Source organism: Poromitra crassiceps, assembly GCF_964638095.1.
Source record: "Poromitra crassiceps genome assembly, chromosome: 10".
Classification (NCBI taxonomy): Eukaryota; Metazoa; Chordata; class Actinopteri; order Beryciformes; family Melamphaidae; genus Poromitra; species Poromitra crassiceps.
Window position 1 is genome coordinate 2,877,254 of NC_139631.1, and position 23,918 is coordinate 2,901,171.

Genomic DNA, 23,918 nt, shown 5'->3' on the forward strand with positions numbered 1-23,918 from the left:
ATTGTTGCATTTCTGATCAACTGTCACATTAAAATATCAATGACAGATGAATAGATCTGGGGGCCGGGGCTATTTTTCTAAAAAAAAAAAAAAAAAAAATTTTTTTTTTTTATACCGAGGTCATGACCTCGGTGTCCTCAATGGTAGCTACGGGCCTGAGTGCAATGTATTTATATATTTTGGTGAAGTGCATCTTTGCATGATAGTGGGCAGGAAATCATGAGGCTTTTTAAAAGGTGTTTAGTGTTAAGATACAATAAACCAAATTCTTTTCAATTGTCTATTTCAAATGGCATTTTTTTGCTCGTGGATTTCCAATTGTAGGGGCACTTGAATTGGGTACCTGTTGCATTGTTTCCTACAAATTGTGTAATATATTCTATATTGCTGTCAAATCAAGAAAACTCATGTAGATGACATAGCCTTTATTCAAATTTTACATTAATTCCCAACCAACCACTTGTAAACACTATTGTGATTGGTAGTTATCTCCTATTCTTACTTCTAATACTGTATATTTTACTAACTGATTTTACACAATGATTTCCCTTTTATAATCCAGTATCAGCCTTAGGAATACATAATGTATACATTGTTGCAGCATTGATAATGTATGATCTATGCTCTTGAACACTTCTGGGTAATAACTCATACTCTTAAGCATGTATTCGCATGTGCTGAAATGCACTGTGTAAAGACCCATGTTAAGACCAAAGGCAGAAGTTGGCTCAGGGCAGCACAAAATCCACAATGAGTGAGCTACTGAATGGAAAGTGCGTGTGTTGGGATATTACACCTCATTGAATAGCATCAAACTGGTTAATAATTCAATCTGGTTAAGAAAAAAAAAAGTGCTTGTGAGAGTTGGGGAGCCATTATGGAATACTCTCTTAGTAAATGTGTTTTTTTATTACTCTTATTAAATGTTTTTTTTTTTTTATGTTTGCAATCAATCAGTGTTTTTTTTTTTACACACAATACCATAGCACTGATAGCAGTCAATGCTGTGGCACAGTAAGCAGCATGATATTCCTCCATCTTTGTTCAAAGACAATGTTATAAAAATAGACAATGACTAAAGTGAAAAGAACACATTTGCCAGCAGGAAGCTATAGATACGTAGTAATAATTTCATAGAGTTGATTTCAGAAATCAAAGAAGTAGGTTATATGTTTCACAAAGTGGAGCTAACGGAGTTCCTGCTCTTCCCATGTTCTTAAAGCTGGACTGGTCACATCTCCTTGCCAGTCACACTGCACGGCACTGTTGACTGGCTGAGGGAAGGGTGCCTGTCACTGACTGAGCTGTGCACAAAGGCGGGCTTCGATTCGGTGGGGCTAGCCGGCAAGTTGGACCCCTGGCACGGCCTCCACTCCCCCACGGCCTTCTGGAGGTGGGGGCCGTCGGTCTGACTCTGGGATCCGAGCCCGGCGCTTCCTCCGGCGGGCCTCCTCCCCTCGTACGCCCCCCTCGGCAGTCCGTTGGCCGCGGAGGCCTGGCCCAGGTGCTCGGCCCGGACCAGTGGCTGCCGATCCTCCTCCTCGGAGATGGCGAACACCGGCACGCTGACGTGGTCACCCTCGGGCGCGAAGTCGCGCCTCTTCCCAGCCGGGGCGCTCTCGCTCTGGAGCGGGCCGGAGGAGGAGCCCGAGGCGGAGCCCGCATCGGAGGGGGAGGCCTGGCCGTGAGATGCCCCGGGGGGCTTGGCCGGGTCCGCCGTCCCCCCGGAGAGTAGACCGAAGCAAGGCCCCGTGAAGCGGGAGCGCCGCAGGTTGCTGGTGGAGTTGAGGCGGCGCTGCCTCTGGGCCGGCTGGCTCAGCGGGTAGGAGGCGTTGCTGATGGAGGAGTCGGAGATGGTGCTGTCGTCCGCCCTGGCCTCCAGGTGCACGTCTGAGAACACCTTCCTGCCGTCCTCCCCTCGGCAGGCCCCCAAAAGACTGGATGGAGCCTGGAACGATACGAGACAGTTTAGCTTCAGTGGGATAATCACAGCCAGGCGTGGGGTAGTACTGTACTACCCAAACTAACCATGATAGAACACCAAATTATTATTGCTTATTAAATTGGATTAAAGTAGAGCCAAACTTTTTACTGGTGAGAAAAGTTTCAAGTTTAATTTATTGCCATGAATTAAAATACAGATGACAGGAAACGTGAGGGAGCAAGAGAGTGAAGTAGGGATGCACGATATTGGATTGTTTTTTGTTCATATCCGATATTTTCCAACTCTTGGGAGATTGCCGATACCAATATATGCACGCATGTTTTTCCACCTAATTTGAGGAGAACATCAAGTCTCTCCTGCAGCGGAAGAAACACATTATTATGCTGACTCTTATTATTATTTTTCTGATTTTTCCCAATTTTTCTCCCCAATTACACTTGGCCAATTTATCTCCATGCTGCCCTATTGGCTGCCCCCGGTGCCTCGCTGCTCCACCCTCTGGGGAGAGCGAGACTAGCACCATGCTTCCTCCGATACATGCGCAGTTGCCAGCCGCTGCTTTTCACCTGACAGGGGGAGCTTCAACGGCAGGACGTAGCACGGGGGAGGATCACGCTAGTCCCACCAGTTCCCTTCCACCCCGACCAGGCGCCCCAACCGACTATTATGCCTACTCTTATCGTGATGTACACATTCATCGGCCGATAGCGATGGTCTGCTTATTATCGTGCATCTCTACTTTACAGTGTGAGGGGTTAGAAGAACCACACGGGAGTTGGTTGTGATACTGACGCTGTCCACCAGCTTGGTGAAGGGACTGCTGGAGTTCCAGCTGCACCATTTCTTATGGAGCTGCGGCAGCGGCGGGAGGAAGTCCTGGAAGGTGCGTACGCTCCAGGCTCGCGGTCTGGCACAGCCCGCGGCGCCGTCCTTGGCGGTCCCGGGGGAGGCGGCAGGGCCAGGCGAGGGCCAGTCGCCTACCGGGCCGGGACCGGTGTCACTGTGCCACAGAAACCTCTCCCGCTGCTGAGATACAGAGAAAAGATCCACAAGCAAGAAGCAGTGCGTCAGTGGAGAAAGAAACGGCAATGCCACTATCGACAGCACTCCTGAACACATTATTATTATTATTATTATCTATTATAATAAAGTTGAAGTTGTGTTTGTGCGTGTCTGCGTATCTTTAATGTACATGAGCTGAAGATGTACATGGCAGTAGGGTATGATCTGGGTGGGGTTTGGGTATGATCTGGGTGGGTATATGATCTGGGTGGGGTTTGGGTATGATCTGGGTGGGGTATATGATCTGGGTGGGGTATGATCTGGGTGGGGTTTGGGTATGATCTGGGTGGGGTTGGGGTATGATCTGGGTGGGGTATATGATCTGGGTGGGGTATGATCTGGGTGGGGTTTGGGTATGATCTGGGTGGGGTATATGATCTGGGTGGGGTTTGGGTATGATCTGGGTGGGTATATGATCTGGGTGGGGTTTGGGTATGATCTGGGTGGGGTATATGATCTGGGTGGGGTTGGGGTATGATCTGGGTGGGGTTGGGGTATGATCTGGGTGGGGTATATGATCTGGGGAAGGCCGTGGGCAGGATGAACAGTCCTGGAACCACCTGGAAAGTCCTGGAAACCACCTCACGCCCACACACCCCAGGTCGGATTGGGCTGCAAATTTGCATGCCGGTGTGTTATGATCCGGCGAAGGTCACGGGCAGGTTGTAAAGTCCTGGAAAGCACCTGGACACCGCCACCATGTCCGGCCAAGCAAAAGGCGCAATTGTATCGCTATGTGCCTACTGTAATTAAACCCGGGCAACACCGCGTACAGTGCTAGTCTAATTATAAACCTTACTGTGCAGTCCTGGATATGGCTGTCAAACATCGCTCAGCTGCACAGCAGTGAGAGGGTATCAGTACCTGAGTACCTACACTGAAATCATACCAAGATATATCTTGAGAGAAATCATAGCAAAATGAATTGATATTCTCCCTTTTTGTGCCAATAAAAGCCTGTCAGATCTCTAATGCAAAAAAAAAGAGAAAAAGAAATGAATCGCATTTCAAACATCTTCGATAAATGTACTCTCTCTCTCGGCTTAAAATGTAGCGCTCGGAATCAGAATTGGCAGTGGGAAAGTGGTATCAGCGCATCCCCGGTGCTCCACTCATTCATTGCAGCCTTGAACAGACTCCTCCTTGGGGACATTATCGGCAAACAGCTGACAGAGTGAGAGAGAGAGAGAGAGAGAGATACATCAATCTGCCGCTAGCGCCTGCTACATTTCCTAGGTGAACTTTAATTGTTCCCTGTAGATTGCCTTGTGTACTACTTAATGGATTAACGAGAAGGAACTGTACTGATTAGCTTGGCCCGCTCAGTCCCACAGCCAGCCAGCTGAGTGTGTGTGTGTGTGTGTGTGTGTGTGTGTGTGTGTGTGTGTGTGTGTGTGTGTGTGTGTGTGTGTGGCTCACCTAACAAACTCATTCATTATTGAAGGATATTAAAGCTGTCAAGTGCCCAGCTGGGGCTTTGGAACCATTTCAGTCATGTCTTTGCTACTGTGTGTATCCCAATGCGCTCTGATTCTTTGGTGTACATTGCAGTTCTACACAAAATGACTATTTGAGTGGATCCAGGAATGTGTAATAGGTCGTCTGTCCTACTACAGCAACTAAAGCACGGCCACATTAGGGCCATATCCTCCCTGGTCGGTCAGCTGCTGTTGATCGGGGGAGGGCGAAGGTTTTAGGGGTTGCGCCCATCAGAGAGAAAGAACGAGCCCAGATAATCCTTCCCACAGAGTCACTAGCAGCTAGCTTTGTCTAGACAAGAATTAGAGGGGTTTAAATGAAATGTGCTTTTGGTCCCTAAAGCCCCACCGACACAATGGCAACTTTTAGGTTGGACACACGAGGTGAGAAATCAGCCACCGCGTTAGTGTGGTGGGTTAAACCAGCTGCTCCTAACGTGGTGGTCCGGCCTCCACGTTAGTGTGGTGGGTTAAACCAGCTGCTCCTAACGTTAGTGTGGTGGGTTAAACCAGCTGCTCCTAACGTGGGGGTCCGGCCTCCACGTTAGTGTGGTGGGTTAAACCAGCTGCTCCTAACATGGGGGTCCGGCCGCCCTGGAAAAAAGGAACAATCGTTCCCCCTGGAAGTTTTTCTACAATGGCAGAATCCACAAGACAATTTGGATGATAGGTTTCATTCTCCGCCTCTCTGCTGTCACACCACCTACAGCAATTCTACACTTCATCATAACCAACTGCAAACCTCTTCTCTTTTTATTCTGACCCTCCTCCCCCATTTTCTCCCCAATTGTACTTGGAGCTTCACCGACAGGACTTAGCACGTGGGAGGATCACGCTATTCCCACCAGTTCCCTTCCGCCCCCCCCCCCCCCGACCGACCAGGACACATACCCCTAATCCGGCTTCCCACCCGCAGACACCAGCCAATCGTGCCTGTATGGACGCCCGACCAAGCCAGAGGTAACATGGAGGCGTGAACCTGCGACCCTCGTGTTGGTAGGCAGGGATCAATCTAGCGATACACTACCCGGACGCCCCCTCAGACATAGCCTAGGTAAACCCAGCCCCCACGTGACCTGCTCTCTCAGTTCCCAGTCACTAGCATAGTGACTGAGAACAGGTCTGAGAGCAGGTCACGTGGGGGATGGGTTTACCCAGGCTACCTCAGACAGGGTTCTTTGGGCTGAACCTGATCAAATGGGCTTTGTGGCCCAGGTTGCACATCTACTCTGAAGTGTGCAGGGCATGAAAAGGTTTCACGACATCCATCCAGTTCATAAAAACCACACTAGCATGAGTGGCACCGGCACCAGGGGGCGCTGAGGTTGATGATGCGAGCAGCGCTTCAGGAGACGTTTTTCAGTGAGCATTTTTCATTGTTTGCCCCTACTGTCCAGTTTGAGATCAACAAGTGTTTATCGCAAACCAAGTGTTTCTCAAACACTTTTTTATACGGACCACTGCAAAGAGGACACACACAGGCAAGACCACACACTGTGTAACCAAAGCGTGCATGACACACACACACACACACACACACACACACACACACACACACACACACACACACACACAGTCAGACAACACACACACACAATCGAAGCTGGGAATCTGGCTCTGTAGATAATACTCCATTAGGCCAGGCTGCGGAAAAGCTTGCCAGTCCTTCAAAAAGCTGCCAAAAGTGTCTTATGCCAACTCCTATACACCCGAATACAAAAGAGCAAAAAAAGAAAAGCTGGGTCAAACCCTTGCTTCTTCCTCATCGCCCCTCACCTCCTTTCATTAGACCCCCCCACACACACACACACACACACACACCACCGCATGCACGCATGCACACGTGCGCACGCACTCCCAGTTTTCATAGTTTTACATGCGAGTTGGACCTTGGTACTTTCGCCCGCCAATAAAACAGTGTCGGTCTTAATAGGTATTATAAGTATTTGGCAATAATAAGCTACTTTTGACAAATGATTTTCAAAGCGAATCTGATGAAGCAATTTGTGAAATGCGTTCGCTCCTTCTTGCGTTTTTAATGTCATCTACTGATTAAAAGAAGTGTCAATCCTGATATCCTGGTGCAGTGCGCTGGATTATAAATGTTATATAGTTATTATGGGCCACGCTTAAAAATGCAAGACAATTTTACTTATTCTTAAATCATAGGGGATCCCTGATCTGTTTCTCTATCAACCAAGGGGTCCTTGGGCTGAAAAAGGTTGAAAGACCCCTGCGCTCGATCAAGCCGTAGTTCATGGAATCACCCACCTAGACGGATCAGATGTTCTGTGCTCCTGAATTTCTCAATGTTAAAGCATGGGAGAAACACCATAGTAGGCCATTGTCATTGGCACCATTGGCATGAGATGCGAGCGTTTCTCACCGTGTGAGGGGAGGAGGGCTGCCTGCTCGGGCTGGGGGTCGCCGACACGATGAACACCTCGTCCGCCCCGAGGTCCAGTTCAGTCAGGCAGGAGGACAGCTCCAGCTCCGCAGTTTGGGAAATGTCACCAGCAGCACTGACTGAGGAAACAGAGGGGAAAGGACTACATTAGTTCTAGGCATACCGTGTCTGACGATCTGGGTTTTAGACTAACACATGCTTCCTCCGATACATGTGCAGTCACCAGCCACGTCTTATCACCTGACAGAGAGGAGTTTCACCGACAGGACGTAACGGGTAGGAGGATCACGCTATTCCCCTCAGTTCCCCTCCCCTCCCGGCCCCCGAACAGGTGCCCCGACGGACCAGAGGATACGCTAGTGCAGTGCTTTTCAACCTTAGGGTCGTGACCCTAAGTGGGGTCACCTGGAATTCAAATAGGGTCATGACCCTGATGAAGACGCATGTGGCTTTGAAACGTTAGTCCTCTACTCTGCACCTCAATTCATAGCTTTCAAGGGGCGTTACGTAAGTACAAGGAACGCCCCTTCTGGCGGTCAAAACTCAAAACAACAATGGCGCTGAACACTGACCAGACGCAGCTGCATCAAAAAGCGGTCTTTTTTCCTCCAGTTTCCAGTCAGGAATATTTAAACGCAGCACAGCTCTGTTTCATTAGTGACATACTGACACGGTGAATCGATTCACTTTGCACCGTGACTCCAGTGTCTGCTTCATATTGGAAACGCGCAGCACAGCTCTGCCAGTAAAAAGCAGTTCCCTCGTAAGGGGACTGGTGTGGGTGTGTGTGTGTGAGTTTTCTTTCTCCGACGGCATTCTGTAAAAGCACAAGCCAGGCGTGTCTCCTCGTCGGTTAGTGCAACCGATAGCACAACAGGTATCCGGCATTTTCGCCTGGCTTGTGCTTTTACAGAATGCCGTCGGAGAAAGAAAACTCAGACAGGAGGAGGTTGTGGATTTGTGCGATTAGACGTGGTTCAGTCGCTGGGGAGGGCAAATGGCTACCATCAAAGTACACACGTCTTTGCAGCCAACATTTCATCAAAGGTAAGCTCAAGTAACGTTAACGGGGTATTTTAATCATTATTGTAACGTTACTTGAGCTTACCTTTGAGGAAATGTTGGCTGCAAAGACGTGTGTACAAACGGCTGAACAAACACTGCGTGAGAAACTAGTCGACTTGGCTGGCAGCGAATGAACAAGTTTGTTTTTTGACCGCCAGGTGGGCATTCCCGGCAGCACGTAACGCCCCTTGAAAGCTATGAATAGAAGCTATCTAAATGGTCTGAGCTGCTCCAGTTTTCGTCATTCTTTGTTGCTGCGTCCCTCCTCTGTGATGCACCGGACCTGCCTGCAATAGCTGAAGCGCGGTGGGACTCCCTCTAATGGATGCCCTGGCTTAGGTCTTCTAGTTTCATACGATACCAGACTACCAGTGAGTATCTTCACTCTAACTTTAAATGAGCGCGCTACAGCCTGTCTACAGCCTACATGTCGGCCGGGGGGACATCATCCGTGAGGAGTTAAAGAAGTTAAAAAAGTGTAGGGGTCCAATACTGCCTTCTGCCTCCTTCCCTGTGAACCCCTAAGCCCCTCCCCCCGTAAATTACATCCTTGCCTACACCGACCAATGCATGGTTTAGATGTCTCGGTCCTGAACCGCAGCTTCACTGCTTCAATGAAACGACACGCAGAGCGGCCTAAGCTCAACTCCTTGACTGTATAAGCTCTGTGTTCTAGTGTAAACTCATAACACCATGACTGGTGCACACAAAGCTGTACTCTCCTGTTCTTCCAGCTACTCGCAGGCTGCTTTGTGGGTTAAATGGCACAACTCACAAATCTCTGTGCCTCTGGGTTCAACCCCACAGAGACTTGATCCTTGTTCCCGGATCAAGCCTGTGTATTTGCTACAAAGCTAATGCAATTTTCTTTTCCATTGAAATCTTCAGTGACTCACCGGGAGTCCAAACGTTTCTTCATTCATGTGTATGCCGGTAATTCACATTCACATTGAAGTAATAACCTGCTAAATTTGTGTATAAGTAAATATATAGACAAATCACAAAAGCTTTAAAAAAAGCTGTCCTTAACACAAGAGCCGTGTTCGGAATGGTTCACTCATTCACTCTTCCCCATGTGGCGTTTATCATAGTGAACTATATTGGTAACGACCAAACGAGTTTCAGACACTACTCCACTCTTCTTCTCCTTTGGTAAACCCGACAGCATTGCATTGTGGTATATGGGAGAAAATGTAGCGTACATTCCCTGTTCACTAGAAATTGCTCTGCATTGTGGGTATTTTAATGATAATGTTAGTGAAGGTGCATGCGGCACCGGTTTCGGAGCACCGGAGGGCAGATATTTTCATTCAGCAGGCACGGCACAGCAGGCACGGCACCGAAATCAGGCACCAAAATCTGTGTTGCAATTTGGTCCAGTAAAGTAGCGGCACCATTAGTGGTACCAGCTTTTGGTATCCAACCCTAATTGGACTCGCTGTTTGATCGACAGGCGATCTCTGGGAAAAGCGTTTTCAGAAATAGCACAGCAATGAGTACTTACTGTAACTTAGCACTAAGTCAACAAAACAAGAAATGAACAAATATACACACAGACCACTTTAAAGCCTTCAATTAAAGGCTTTAAAGTGGTCTGTGAGTTCCCTGGTTTGTCAAAGCTTGCGGTCGATTTGAAACCTTTTTATGGCAGGTGTGTGTGTGTGTGTGTGTGTGTGTGCGCGCGTGTGTGTGTGTGTGCGTGTGTTGGCAGCACTGCACATGTGCATGTATACTGGGGATTGTCAAAATTAAGTCATAATCGGCCTCATTGGAAAGGACTCAAAACGGCCCAGTGGCAGTGGCACCCCTCAGTCATCAGCAGTGGCACCCCTCAGTCAGCGGCAGAAGAGGAGAGAGGAGAGAGGGGATGCAGAAGGGGCGCAAGTTCCCACTCGGGACGGAGAGAGACACGGAGGTCGAGGTCAAAGTCGTTAAGGAAAAGTGAATGGGAAATGTCTCCGTCAGCGACCAGGGCTCTTAACGAGTGACTTTTGCCAGATGCTTCAGGACCATGAGTGTGTGCATTTTGAGCATCTGGTTGGCTCCTGTGGGAAGAACTGCCTAATTCTAGCAGCCTTTTCAGTCTCATAGAGAAGATTCCTATCCGAACCGCTTATTGTTGAATTTGTCACTGAGCCTAAATGTGAATAAATGTCTGTTTTGTATTTTTGCGGCCGTGCCAATGATGTTGGCTTTGTCATTTTTAAACATTTGGGTGTGTCTCCTGTCAACAGACTATAAAATTGGAAGAATTTAACTGTGCAAGGCTAAGCAAGTGGCCAGCTGTCTCTGTATCTGCGTGCAGTTGTCCATGTGAGCGTGTGTACGTACGTACGTCGTGCGCACTGTAATGATTTGCGAGCATCCTCTGACCTATGACCCCTCCCCTGAGAGTTAGAATAGCGTCATCGGAGCACTCCCAAATCACGGAGGTGAGAGACCGTGATAACCAGCGGATCTCTTCCTAACACACGAACAGCACAAACTGAAGCACACAAGCATGCTGCTATCCAACAGGTTTAAATGTAAATAAATCAAGCATATAAATAAATCACTGTCACGCAAAATAAATCAATATAAAAATGGGACACTAAAACTCTCCAGGCTAACAGTAATCTTACTACCGTACTATAATTGGAGAGCTGTGTGTGTGTGTGTGTGTGTGTGTGTGTGTGTGTGTGTGTGCCCAGAGTTGCAAGGTGCGCTGTTGCTCCGATCGCCTCCGAAATTGGCCTTAACACCTTTTTTCCCAGGGGTCTGGCAGGGGGGCGCCCATGGGGGGCGCTACAGCCAGAGAAACTCCGGTTGAGCAGGCGGCAAACTAAGCGCATGAGTTGGCGTGTGTTGGGCGGTGGCTTGCTCAGATCATGACCATTTTCTAACTTGGCCTTCATTTTGTTGTCAACTAACTACACACCTGTAAAGTTTGGTGACTGCATCTTATACAGTTTTGACAATATCACGTTCGCAAAATCTGTCCACAGACAGATATATAAACACTTGGCAAAGTAGTCAAAACCACTTCTGTGGTAGTTCCCACTACAATAGGTGTCTGCAGGACCACATTTTGCCATGACACACACACACTTCAAGTTAAGGGCTTCCTATAGACGACCAGTGTCATATGAATCAATTATGCAATCTATATGTAATCAAACAAGCTGCATCCTATCCATCATATCAGAGGTGAACACCTCTGATCCAAATTTAATAAAAGCCAATATCGGCAAACCAATATCGGTCTAACCCTTCTGTGCTCGGTGTGTGTGTGTCTATCTGCTCACCCGTGTGTGTGTGTGTGTGTGTGTGTCTCCCCACCTGTGTATGTTAGGTTGTGGGTGTTGTTGGCGCGCTCTGCGGTGGCCTCCAGTTGGGTCTGATTAGCAGCGACCAGCTGCAGCTCGCTGACGTCCGCCCCGCTGTTCTGCACTCCCTCTGGCACCTGCCACACAGCACCAGGACTTTGTCTCATTGCCCTGATATTTTGTTTAAGGTTTATTTCGCCGAATCAGCCTTTTTATATCATGGACATTGAGTCGTTAATCAAGTATTACTTTGTAAAAAAAACAGGGCTATTAAATAAATTCATCAATATGCAGACGTGAGGGATGTTCTAGACCAGTGGTTCTGGGATCCAGGTGGGGGGGGGGGGGGGGCACCAGGGGTCCAAGTTGAGGGGGCTACCAGCAAATGGATGAATTGTTAAACTTCACCATTATTTCATTTACAATGAAAAAAATTACACAATTAGACAACGTAGAAGAACGATTGCTTTGATCATAGTTTCACTGTTGGCAGTTTCACTGCCTGCAATACAGATGTCATGCAGTTCTGCACAAAATCATATCTAGCAATAAAAACATCTTCGGATTTGGGTCTGAGAGACAAAATCCCATCAAATGGGGGTTCTGGACTAAATTAGGGGTCCTGTATGAAAAAGGTTGGGAATCACTGTACAGACCGTATAGTCAATCAGTTGCCAGGATTTGTGTTTATCCATAACATATAACATCATTTAGCTCCACTTTCTTCTTCCTCATTGTGATCAAGCTAAATGAGTTCAATGACAATTCCAATTACAAAGTCCTTCCTTCATCACAATTTATGAAGTGATTAAGGAAGTGCACTTGATAGTCAAGTTTGCTTCCAGTCTGCATGACCCCTTGTGAACCTTGAGTGTGTGTGCGTGCGTGCGTATGTGTGTGCGTGTGCGTGCGTGCGTGCGTGTGTGTGTGTTGAGCTGGGTGGGTGGGGGGGGGGGTTCATATTGAAAGAAATGCCCTGTGGTCCCTGGCCATGGCCTTGAGAGGAATGTCTGACAGACAAAGAAGGCAAAAGACAGAAGAAGACAGAGCAATGGGAAGAGCACTGTGTGTACCTCAGCGTGGCTGGACGAGCAGGAGCTGGCTCTTTTTGGACATAGTTTGGGTCTGGAAAACACAAAGCACCACAGCGTTTCAGTTTATAATTACAGACATATCTGAAAACCAACTTTTATGAATATCCTCCCCCCCCTCCCCCCCCCACACACACACACACTTTTGGCATGATTTCTTAAAGAGTACATCTCGTGTTTAGTCTCGTGTTCCGAATTTGACCAAAAATGTAAAAATGGACATCATCTCATACAACAGCGCTGGATTGTGTGAGCTTCTTGACATAGTCAGTAACCACCTCACGCCACACTAATAGCTCCAACATACCCGTGGCATATTTCTCTCAATAGCTGCTCTGTTGTGGTCTTGGACGTCGGAGCGGGATGCATTCACACACGCCACGGGTCTGCGAGTTCACATCCTGCTTGTTGCCGAGTTGTCATTCTTTCAGCCGGGGATGCACCAATACTACTACTCTCCACAGCCCATATTCCCAGCATTTGAAATATTGTCTGATGAATTCTGATCATATCCAACACTTTTTATGACTGCGAGTTTGACATATTTGGGCAGAAATATGGAGGAAAAAAGTGACCGTATTTTCATCCAGGTACCGTTTGCTGTTCGACCCCTCCCTGCTTCACAATCATACAGTAGGACCATGAAACCTGTTTTATTAGTTTCCAAATTCAGTTTTTTTCCATTTTAATTTTAATTTAGGGGTTAGGATGGATTTTTTTTTTTAGTGACTTGGCTCTCTCTTCGACATGTTTCTCAAAGTAAAAACCAAGTTGTGAGGTGACTTACAGTAAGGGTCCCACACAAGACCGACCCCCCTCTCAAAACACCCCAATCGAAAATAGAATTATTTCTCAGGCCTATTTTATAAATATGAAATCATTTAGGTTACTACAATAATTAGGTCTACTTTTGATTTGGATAATTAGGCCTACTTTTATCAGTTTTAGTACATTCTGGAGAATTCTGCAATATTCCATATTTTACAGTTGATTAAATTTTTATTACCAAATTCCATGATTCCGCCTGTTTTTTCCGTTTCCCGAAAATCATATGGCCCTACAGTACATTCATATGGTTACAGCTATTTCCAGTCTTCCATGGTGGCCACTGAACAGTGTCACTGGAGCTACTGTGGGTTACATCTCTTGCTTAAGGTTCACCTTGATAGGGGCGTCCGTCTGGGTAGCGTGGAGGAGGTAAAAGCGCCCGCCTACCACGCAGATACCCGGGTTCAATTCCCGGTAGCGGTACTTCTGGCTTGGTCAGACGTTCCTACAGACACAATTGGCCGTGTCTACAGGTGGGAAACCGGTGGAGTATGAGTCCTGGTCACTGCACTAGCGCCTCCTCTGGTCGGTCGGTCGGTGGGGAGGGGAACTGGAGGGGAACTGGGGGGGGTGTGATCCTCCCACATGCTACATCCTGCCGGTGAAACCCCTCACTGTCAGGTGAAAAGAAGTGACTGATGCCGGCACATGTATCGGAGGAAGCATGTGCTAGTCTATGGCTCTCCTCAGATCAGCAGAGGTGGTGGAGCAACGACCGGGACAGACAAGCAGGGGAAATTGGCCAAGTACAAAATCCGAGGGGAAAAAAGGTTCACTTTGACAATATTTAATGAGGGAAGGGAGAGTGTTATTCATTTAATTTCCACCAGGCTACATACATACATATACAGATACATATTTCCTTTTCTTTTTGTGGGAAAAACAGAAAACTAGAGGGCACTCTGTAGAGCGCATACCTTCGCCAACCCTTCTAAGTTTTGTTGTTTTTTGCGTGAATCCGTTTTCTGACCAGTGGCCGTGGAAAGTTAATCAGTTCTCAGTTGGCCAATAATGACAGACCTACTTTTCTACAAAGTTTCGTGCAAATCCGTTCCGGACAGACAAACGGGCGGAGGTAATTAAGACTCTTTGGAGTCTTGCGTGTCACACAGCTTATGGTATTAGAATTCTTTTTACAATTGGGGAAATTACCAATTCCGCTTCCCGATTTTATCCTGGTATCCTCCCAGTAATTGAAACCAGCATCAGTGCCCCTTCATTTCTGTCCCGCTCTTAACTACATAAGACCCAATGAAGTGTACAAAAACACTTAAACCTACCTAACTAAATATCACTCTTACTGTCATCCACATCTACCTATAGCTGTTTTCTCTCACTGCTGTGTTTAACGTGCGAGATCTCGCCTGGCTCTCGAGGGTAGTTGTTCTCCAGTGGTTTCTGTGAACTCATTTAAATAAAACAATTGAAGAACAAAAACAAAAACAAAAAGGGCTACCAAAGCTACTAAAGACCTTTGGCGTTTCATGCTAACGCATTCCCTGGCTTCCTAATGACTTGTGTTGTTGTTCTTGCTAATTACACTTTCATTTTATTGAGCATGTGTTTCCAATTTCCCCGTCATTAAAAGCGAGGAGCAGCGGTGTTGTTGTGCTCGACAGAAGAGCTGGAGACGGCGAGCTGCAGCGTGCTGTAAAACTGTAACGTTACTCTTGAGCATAGTATGGTTTTATAACAGACCGAATCTCGTTGACATTAACACAAATCCTAATAAACAGTGGCGTGCTTCTCACAGCGAGACGATTACAGAGGCAGACGCAAATCTAAACCTTGCTTGATTTTGAGTTTATCTGGACCAGTAGGGTCAATCAAACATAGGGGTGTGTAAGAAAATATTGATACACTTGCGTATCGGGATATTCTGTTTTGTGATATTGTATCGATGAATCCTGTAACCACTTTTTACTGATTATGTTAAAGCCTCTCTGGCAACACAGCCTCAAATATCTTTTTTTAATATAGGATATCACAGCTGACCATCACATTCATACAGTACCAGAGGGATGATGTATTTTTGTAGTCGGAAGGCGGACGTCCCGGACTTCCTGGATCTTATGGGGAAAAGTCAATGGGGTTTTAGAATGGGGATTTCACTTAAATGCATAAAATACGGTCTGTGGTTAACAAACGTTTATGGGAGCGGTAATTTGGGTTCAGCAGGATAATCTTCACAAACATGAATCACTTTTATGACTTTTGAAATCTTTTAAACGTGATTTTTAGAAAATGCTTCAAAAGTCATAAAAGTGATTCACGTTCGTGAAGTTTATCCTGCTGAACCCAAATTACCACTCCCATAAACTTCTGTTTATGACCTTATTTTATGCATTTAAGCGAAATCCCCATTCTAAAACCCAATTGACTTTTCCCTGCAAATATGAGTTTGGAAAAAACTTTCACAACTATTATAAAACAGAGCTCAAAAACAGGCATCTGTTCTATCTATGTGAACAGCAGCAAGCTGATCAGAAAGGCTCAGTCACCTCAGTGTTTATGTCCATGCTGCATCCCCATAATGATGCCAGCTTTCTCTTAATTATGATTGGTTAGAGATTGCTGACGTCAGCAAACTCCTGAAATAACTCCGCCCACTTTACCTAAACTTTTTCAAACTGCCAAAAAAAAAGGTAATTGCTTCTTTCTTGAAAGATCGGAGTATAATTGGATTTTCAGATTTTGTATGCTGTTCTTATATGCATTGAAAACCACAAATTATATATTTACAAGAAAATGACGGAATTGCCTTGCTCAGATTGCACAAAAACTGTGATAAATATAAATGCAGATCTCACTGTTCTGATTGCATAAAAAGTAAAAAAGATTTACTCAGATTTCTGAATATTGAATCATAACCCGTGTATCGTGATAAATATCGTATCGCCAGACTCTTGACAATGAATGCACAGCCCTAGTCAAACAGTGATCTTGTCAGAGCAGATAGGATTACAAGCTTCCTAACCTATGCCCTCCGCTTGTGTTCGTTTCCCCCTGGGATGGACAATTTGTAAATGACACCCCTTTCAGGTCCCCTTTGAAATGATGTGATTTGATAGAACTGCTGCTACGTTGCCCTCTGTCTGTGACTGTATGTTTGTGTTTGGGCTGTGAGTGGGGGTGGGGGGGGGGGTGCTCATTTTCTTTTCTTTTCCTTTGCATTGTACCATTTGCTTGTTATCTTGCTTCTTTTAATTGAATGTCTTTGCACTTGGTATAAACCAAATTTTTTCCTTCTTTTTTTGTGCGTGAATTATTTGATTTCCAGTGTGTGTTTCTGTTGATGTTGGACAGTTTTTTTTAATGTAAATACAAATTTCGTCACATTTTTTTTTTTTTTTGGGTGTAAATCACACCTTTTGATGTGGCGCACTTCCTGCGATGGGAGCAAACCGATGGTATCTGCACGGGACTCGGAGGACACATTGAGTTGGACGTCTCCTTGTTTTCCCATTGTCCCCATTGTCCCCCGCCCAGTCACTCTCATGCAGCCTCTGTGTTTTTGTGTGTTGTGTGGAATTGATGCCAGGTGCAGTACCTTGAATGCCCTGCTGTCTATGGTGAGAATGATCCACATCAAGCAAGCCGCGCGGTCGCACCCAAACCCAACTAATCACCAAGGGGTCACCACATCAGGGACTGAGGCTTCCAGCTGAGTCAACACAACACACTGGTGACTCTGTGTGTGTGTGTGTGTGTGTGTGTGTGTGTGTGTGTGCATACTGGCAGACTAACCCATTTTCATTCATGGGATAAATCAAAGGTAGGAGTTGTGAGTTTTCTCAGGAGATCGTTACTGAGGACTCCGCTAAAGGGGCATTCATGGTTTGTATTTCAGAAACGATGCAAAAAAACAAACAAGACTGATTCAATACATTCTAGGATAGATGATTATGCATTATAATGCAACCCTTCTGTTTTTAATCCAATACACCTGTTCAAAGAGGCATATTTACTGTCCCGTATAGTACCACAAAATCTGCTGCAAGCTGCTGAGTTGTTTACCGCCCCATAACCCCCACCCCCCCATTGGAATTTCAAGATGCAAGAAACCAACATTTTAAAGGTTCCCAATATCACCTTTCCCCTCGCCTTACAGTTACTTACTGTCGCCTTACTGACAGTTCAAATTAGCGATGCACGATGATATGGGCACATCATTGGTTATCGGCTGATAAAGGCATCAGAAACAAACATTTCTGCCGATATGACTGGCCGATAAAACCGCGCTTTAATTATGCCCATCGATGCCTGATGTTACACAAATAAAATGTTACATACGTACATTACGTAAATAACAAGATGGCATGTTTTACATAACCTAAGCTGAAGGAATTGTCTTATTTTGCCCAGTGAAAGTGTCCATTTTGAAAAGCATGGTATTTACATCTGCATCACGCTAGGCTAATGTGTTGATTCCACTACAGGAGAGACTTGATGTTCTCTGTAATTAGGTGGGGAAAAATATGCACATATATTGTATATCGTGCACATATATCAGTATCGTCAATCGGCCAAAAGAGTTGAAAAATATCGGCATATACTGTAGAATATCCAACATCATGCATCCCTAGTTTAAATCAATGCTACGTATCACAAACATAATCAGTAGCTATTATTTTGTTACTACCAGCCCTACTGCCGTTACCTGAAAATGATGCAGAGGGCACTAGTAAGTATCATAGCGAAGAAGGCAGCTCCGCTCACGGCAGCCAGGAGAGAGTCTACCTTGCTGGCTGTGGGAGCGAAGGCGTGCCGCGCCGCGCCCGGCTCGGTCAGGTTGTGGTAGTGGAAGAGGAGGGCGAAGCCGCGGCCCCAGTGCGTGGTGGTGATGAGCTCCATGATGACCTCCACCATCTCCTGGTTGGAGCCAAACACCAGCTGGCTGCTGGGGGGCCGGTTGGACCCGCAGAACCTGGACGAGAAGGTGATCAGGTCGGAGATGTAGAGGACGTCGTGGGGGCAGGCGTCCAGCGCCGACTGCTGGGTTTCGGGGCTGGCGGCCGGAGTGTCGGTGGGGCGCGGCGGAGCGGGGGTGGCCTCGGGGTCGGGGTCAAGCTCACCCCTGAGGAGAGAGGAGGAGGAGGCGGAATTGGCGCCCACCTCTCCGGGAGGCCGAGCCCCGGGTATGAGGAGGAGAGAAGGAGGAGGCGCAGAGGCTCGCTCAGAGGAGGCATCTGCAGATCTTTTGGCGGAGTTGGAGACTTTGGCAATCTCCATCTTTGTGGACTGTTCCTGGACCACCACTTGCTTGACCTCGCCGTCTTGGGACGACTGTAGCGTCTTTGAGGTGTCCCCTTCACTCGGAGGGATGGGATCTTTAGCCGACGGTGAAGGTTCATCTGCAGCTAAGCTACCGGGAGTGAAGGTCATCTCTTCACCTGCTTCTTCGTCCTCTTCAAAATTAGAGATCGCAGCGTAGTGTGCAGCGGGGTCATGGCTTTCAAACACATCAAAGTCAAAGATCTCCAGAATGAGCTGGTAATCGACCGGCACAAAGAACTGCCAGACGCAGTGCGTCCCCGACGAGTAGTTGTAGGGGAAGCCGGGGGACAGAATGAGGCCTTGGACATCCACCACGTCCACCTTGGCACCACAGTCAAAGTACACCTGCAAGATGAGTTGCATGAAGTGAGTTCGTTTTGCATTTTAGCCATTTTATTTTCAGACTTGACAATTACAATGGCCTACCGTATGCAGCTCAGGTAGAGCCTGGCACCGACACTGTCGTCGGGGTTAGGTTCCGACCCCCCTGGGGCTACCCCATGCTAAAAATATTCATTCATGATAGTGTAAAAGGATAGTCTACAGCATTATGTTCGGTTACAATAAGCTTCAATTCTGACATGAGCCGTCGTTTTGGATAATAGCGTCCTACTGTTTAAGCTCTCTGGTTTACAAAAATGTCAACTGTAGTCACCAAAGCTGCCATCAGCAAATAATACACTAGACTTGCATTTGGATTGCCTGGACATAAACCGGCTTGAAGAAGCTGAACTATTCAACCCTGCTGCTCTGCCCAGTATATCAAAGCCTGTGCTTTTGCCTGTATGGGCTGGCTTGGGTAACCCTGGGGAGGGTATTTCTTCCAGCGTGCTGGCTGTAATTCTTCCCAGGTGTGTGTGGGGATCATGCAGGGGGACCTGGGGCCTAAGCAGTGGCAGATGTGTGGCTGCTGGGCCAGGAGGGAGCTCAGGAGGACCAGACCTGTGTAGGGGGCCTGTGTGTTTATGAGCTTTCCTGTTGGCCTGGGCTCTGGACTGTGGGAATGACCCTGGCAGACTGGCAGAGCGGCGGCACCAGCAGACGGGTCACAAAGCAACACCCGCGGGCGCCGGGCGGCACCAGCGCTGCTCTGGGCCTGGACTCAAGAGCAGAGGAGGCCTGCTTTGAGAAAGCCGTTGAGATGGGTGGGGGAGGGTGGGGGAGGGGGAACGGGGGCACAGGGGAAGTCGGGGTGCACGGAGCCAGACAGGCGCTTTGATTGCTCCACGGGCCATCTCTCTCCCCATGTGCATGCGTTTATCAAAGGCATTCCTCGCACAGTTTATTTTAAGTAGCAAAATCTAGATGTACTTTTCAATCACGACCGGAGGAGAAGACCACTCGCTCGGCCCCCGGCTCCTGGAGATCAAACCCATAGGCCTCTCTCTCCAGAGTTGATACAGCTGACAGCCTCACAGCCCGGCCAGCATACTCCGACAGACACAACGCAGGTCAAGGAGTGCAAAGAGGGCAGTGTGACATATGTAACTTCAGTAACTACACACACGCGCGCACACGTGTGTGTGTGTGTGTCCAAACGCATCAGGAGAGAGAGGAGTTCTGTTGGGATTTAAGGAGTGTTCAGAACAAACACGTGTTGAATTCGAATACATTACTCCCACATTGCAGTCACGTCAAGATACCATCTGCGTTCAACCGTGCTGCAGCTGTACTGAGGCTGTACAGGAATAATGACCTCCGCCAAGGAGGTTCTGTTTTCGTGATGTTTGTCTGTTTGTCCGTTTATGTGTCTGTTTGTTAGCAGGAGTACGGAAAAAACTGTTGCGCCTATTTTCATGAAAGCTGGTGGAAGGGCAGGGGGGGGCACGGTGGCGCAGTGGTAAGCGCTGTCGCCTCACAGCTAGAAGGCCCTGGGTTCGATTCCCACCTGGGACGCTGTGAGCGCTGAAGGAGTGCGTGTCCGTCCGCATGTCCTCGAGCGCCCGCCGCCCGGGTGGGGGTCGTCAAAAGGGCCTTTCTGTGTGGAGTTTGCATGTTCTCCCCGTGCCCCCTGGGGGTTTCCTTCATATAGGAACCCCACACCAAAACATGCAATATCCTGGTCGCTGAAGTGGTGCCTCCTCTGGTCGTTCGGGGCGCCTGTTCGGAGGGAGGGGAACTCGTAGGAATAGCGTGATCCTCTCCCACGTTCTATGTCCTGGTGAAAAGAAGCGGCTGGCTACTGCCCATGTCTCGGAGGAAGCATGGAGCCAGTTTCGGCTCTCCCCAGATCGGCAGAGGGTGGAGCAGCAACCAGGATAAATAAATTACAAAAATGAGCACTAATGGGGGATAAAAATGGGATAAAAAAAAGCTGGTGGAAGGGTGTAGCATGGACCAAGGAAGAACCCATTACATTTTGACGCAGATCCGGTCCCATTCGGGTCAAGGGAGGGGCGGGGGAAAATGGGCCGTAGCTAGGGATAGGAAGGTCATAGACTGTTTGGGATTCAAGGGGGTGGGGGGAGTGGCTAGGGGGATGTGGGTGGTGAGGGAGGGGGCGGGGCTAGGTAAAAGGGGACGTAGTAATGGATAGGAAGGAGAGTCTGGGTTCGATGGGTGGGTAGGGTGAGTGGCTAGGTATATGTGGGTGGTGGGAGGGGGTGGGTCTATGGAAAAGGGCTAGGGATAGGAAGATCATAGATTGTCGGGGTTCAAGTGGTGGGTAGGGCGAGTGGCTTGGGCGATGTGGGTGGGTCAGGGTTCTGATCCAACTCAAAACATTTGCATAGCAGACTGGAGTGTTGGCCTGGGCGGAGGTCTGCACACTCCAAGTGCACTTGGAGTTTAGTAGGCAGCAGTTGGCTTACTGCTGACCCCTTAGAAGACCCGCCCTTTTCCTGACCTCTTTCAATTACATCAGCGGATCAATGACCAATGATATCAGCAGTTTGAGTTACAGTAGTACTGTTGAGAAATAACACAGGCTTAAACACATGACAAAGCACAAGTAAGGACTTCCACTTCTTATGCTTTCCAAGAAATGCAGAGCAAAACTAAGTACCGGTAGATAGACGGTAGACCTACATTGCCTGTGTGTGAAAGAACCACAGCTAAACAGCTTACTACAGTACAAGCCATAGGGTGTTTCACCATTCTCACTAGTGAGTACTAGTGAGATTAATGTTAGTGAAATGTTTCCTCAATAACGAACCAGGGTTTTTCCTGGCCCACAACGTGCGACAGTAAGCATGATCGCACCGATCCGATCATGCGTCCGTGCGACTTTTGGGTTAGTGTGTAGTCAGTCAGGGGTTGAGTTAGTGTGTAGTCAGTCAGGGGTTGAGTTAAGGCCCAATTATACTCCATTTTCATCCGTAAATAAGGGCGTCCGTTTCAAACGGTGTAATCGTCACTGCCCACATACTTCCATGCGTCTTTCACGTTGGTATCATGTTAAGCAATACATCCACCAGTGGGCAGTAGAGAGTCAAATGTATGAGTGTGTGTGTAGTTTTCCTCCGTTTCATGCGTATCCGTAAGCTTTCAGATGACGGACAGAAAACGGACGAAATGAACGCAGAGTACGGACAGAAGGCTCTGTCCGTCTCCGTCTTTAGCGTTGAGTATAATTGGGCCTTTAGTGTGTAGTCAGTCAGGGGTTGAGTTAGTGTGTAGTCAGTCAGGGGTGTTAGGGGTGTTAGTGTGTAGTCACTAGTCAGTGTTAGTGTGTAGTCAGTGTTCAGGGTTGTCCTGAACACAAATATATCAGTCATTGTCAGAAATGATGGAGCAATGCGATTTCGCAGCACTGCAAGTTTCAGACATTTCAACGTACAAATGTGAGACTTTGAAATTCTCTAAATTGATACGAGTAAAAAGTGCTTGATTAGATGTTACTATCCCTTGGCACAAGGGATAGTAACATCTTGTCCTGTGTATTAATTAATAGTGTGTAGTCAGAGTTGTCCTGATCTGAAATATACACTATCAGTCATTGCCAGGATCTTTTTGGGCCTTGCGCCTTTGGGGGGTACATGGCTATAAACTCTTTGGGGGTGCCAAAAATTCCTCTATGCAGGAAGAAGAACCTGCTAACTGATGGATAACAAACTAATTTTAATCATTCTGAATTGAACAACACTGATATAAATTCAATCTGTTATTCTCAAGTGACATTTGGAAGCAGAACTGCCTTACAGCACGCTGTGGTTCACTCGCAGTGGCCTCCGACTTACTAGAAACCCATGCGCTACGGCGCAGAATAGAGAGGCAAAGTGAACGTCACTTCCTGCTTTTCTCCCTGTACTAGCCGCTGAAAAAATATGAATGGCGGTGAACGGAGAATAACGTTACTTTGCTGATCCCGTTTTAATTGTGCCACGGGGTGCCAACGTTAATTTTGTCGATTTAAAACATAACTTTGCATGTCAAGAAAGTTGCAGTTTGTCGCCAAACTGTTGCACTATATGTTATAAATCAGAAAGACTACATGCACTGTCGCCTAAGTGACGTCACTTTCTCCTGAAGACCGGCGACATGCCACGAGCTTCCATGAGCTATGTAGTTTTTATACAAAACTAACCCCTACGTTTCAGTTTGACGACAAACTGCGACTTTCTTTACATGCAAAGTTATGTTTTAAATTGACAAAATTAACGTTGGCACCCCGTGGCACAATTCAAACGGGATCAAAAAAGTAATGTTATTCTCCGTTCACTTCCATTCATATTTTTCCCAGCGCTGGTACAGGGAGAAAGCAGGAAGTGACGTTTCACTTTGGCTCTCTATCACACGGACACGGATGCCATGCCCTCTGAGGTTGGAGGGAGTAAGCCGGTTTTGGGTGTTATTCGGCAGTGTTGTGCAACCTCCTATAGAAAGAGGGGAGCCACTATACAATATGGGGGCATGATAGGGGGAAGAGAAATTGCCAGTACTGGTAGGACATTGTTGCACGTTGCGTGAACTTCAATCTTTGTCATGATGCTGCTTTCTCAGCCAGGTCTGTCTTGACGGAACACTTGTCCTCTGAGTGGTGTAACTACCTGGTTAAATGAAGAAAATTTAAGAAATTGGACTTTTGCAAACAAGGCAGGCTCATCTTGGAATAAACAGCGTCTTGATACCAGACCATGTGGAATACCACACCAGATGAAAAGAGAGAACTGTGTCACGGACAGAGTGTGTGTCCGTCCGAGGAGGTCGTGGGGGTCCGAGGCGGTCGGGGGGGGGGGGGTCCCCCAGCACCCGCCCTGTGATGTGCATGCTAGACTACACATGAAAGGGGCCTCCAAAGTTGCCACAGTGTCCAATGCAAAGCGGGACATTCTTCTAATGCCAAACATCTCAGTTGTGTTACATCACAGGGCAGGCCGCTCATTATTCAGGGGTGCCTTTTCTCATCGCCAAACGAACAATGGCTGAGTTTCCCAACAAAGAAGCTTCTTAAGAGTTAAGAAGCTTCTTAAGGAGTTAAGAAGCTTCTTAAGGAGTTAAGAAGGCTCCAAAGAAGTGTTT

The 23,918-nt window shown here is 47.4% G+C and overlaps 1 protein-coding gene across 1 annotated transcript; it reads right to left on the minus strand.

Moving 5' to 3' along the window:
* Positions 1-487: 487 nt before the first annotated feature.
* LOC310783943 (uncharacterized protein) lies at positions 488-18,582 on the minus strand. The gene is made up of 6 exons (XM_083644877.1): positions 17,842-18,582; positions 12,336-12,387; positions 11,276-11,399; positions 6,872-7,011; positions 2,738-2,971; positions 488-1,948 (listed from the first exon to the last, which is right to left on the minus strand). Exons 1-6 carry the CDS (start codon positions 18,564-18,566, stop codon positions 1,232-1,234), a joined length of 1,992 nt encoding a protein of 663 aa, XP_083501003.1. The 5' UTR covers positions 18,567-18,582; the 3' UTR covers positions 488-1,231.
* Positions 18,583-23,918: the final 5,336 nt, after the last annotated feature.

Bases quoted from the DNA above. Each gene is read 5' to 3' on its own strand.
- LOC310783943 (XM_083644877.1), bottom strand. From the start codon at position 18,566: ATGACCTTCACTCCCGGTAGCTTAGCTGCAGATGAACCTTCACCGTCG. The intron at 11,400-12,335 runs GTACACACAGTG...GCTGTGTGGCAG, and splicing joins GCTCGTCCAGCCACGCTGAG to GTGCCAGAGGGAGTGCAGAA. The intron at 7,012-11,275 runs GTGGGGAGACAC...CTGTTTCCTCAG, and splicing joins CCACAACCTAACATACACAG to TCAGTGCTGCTGGTGACATT.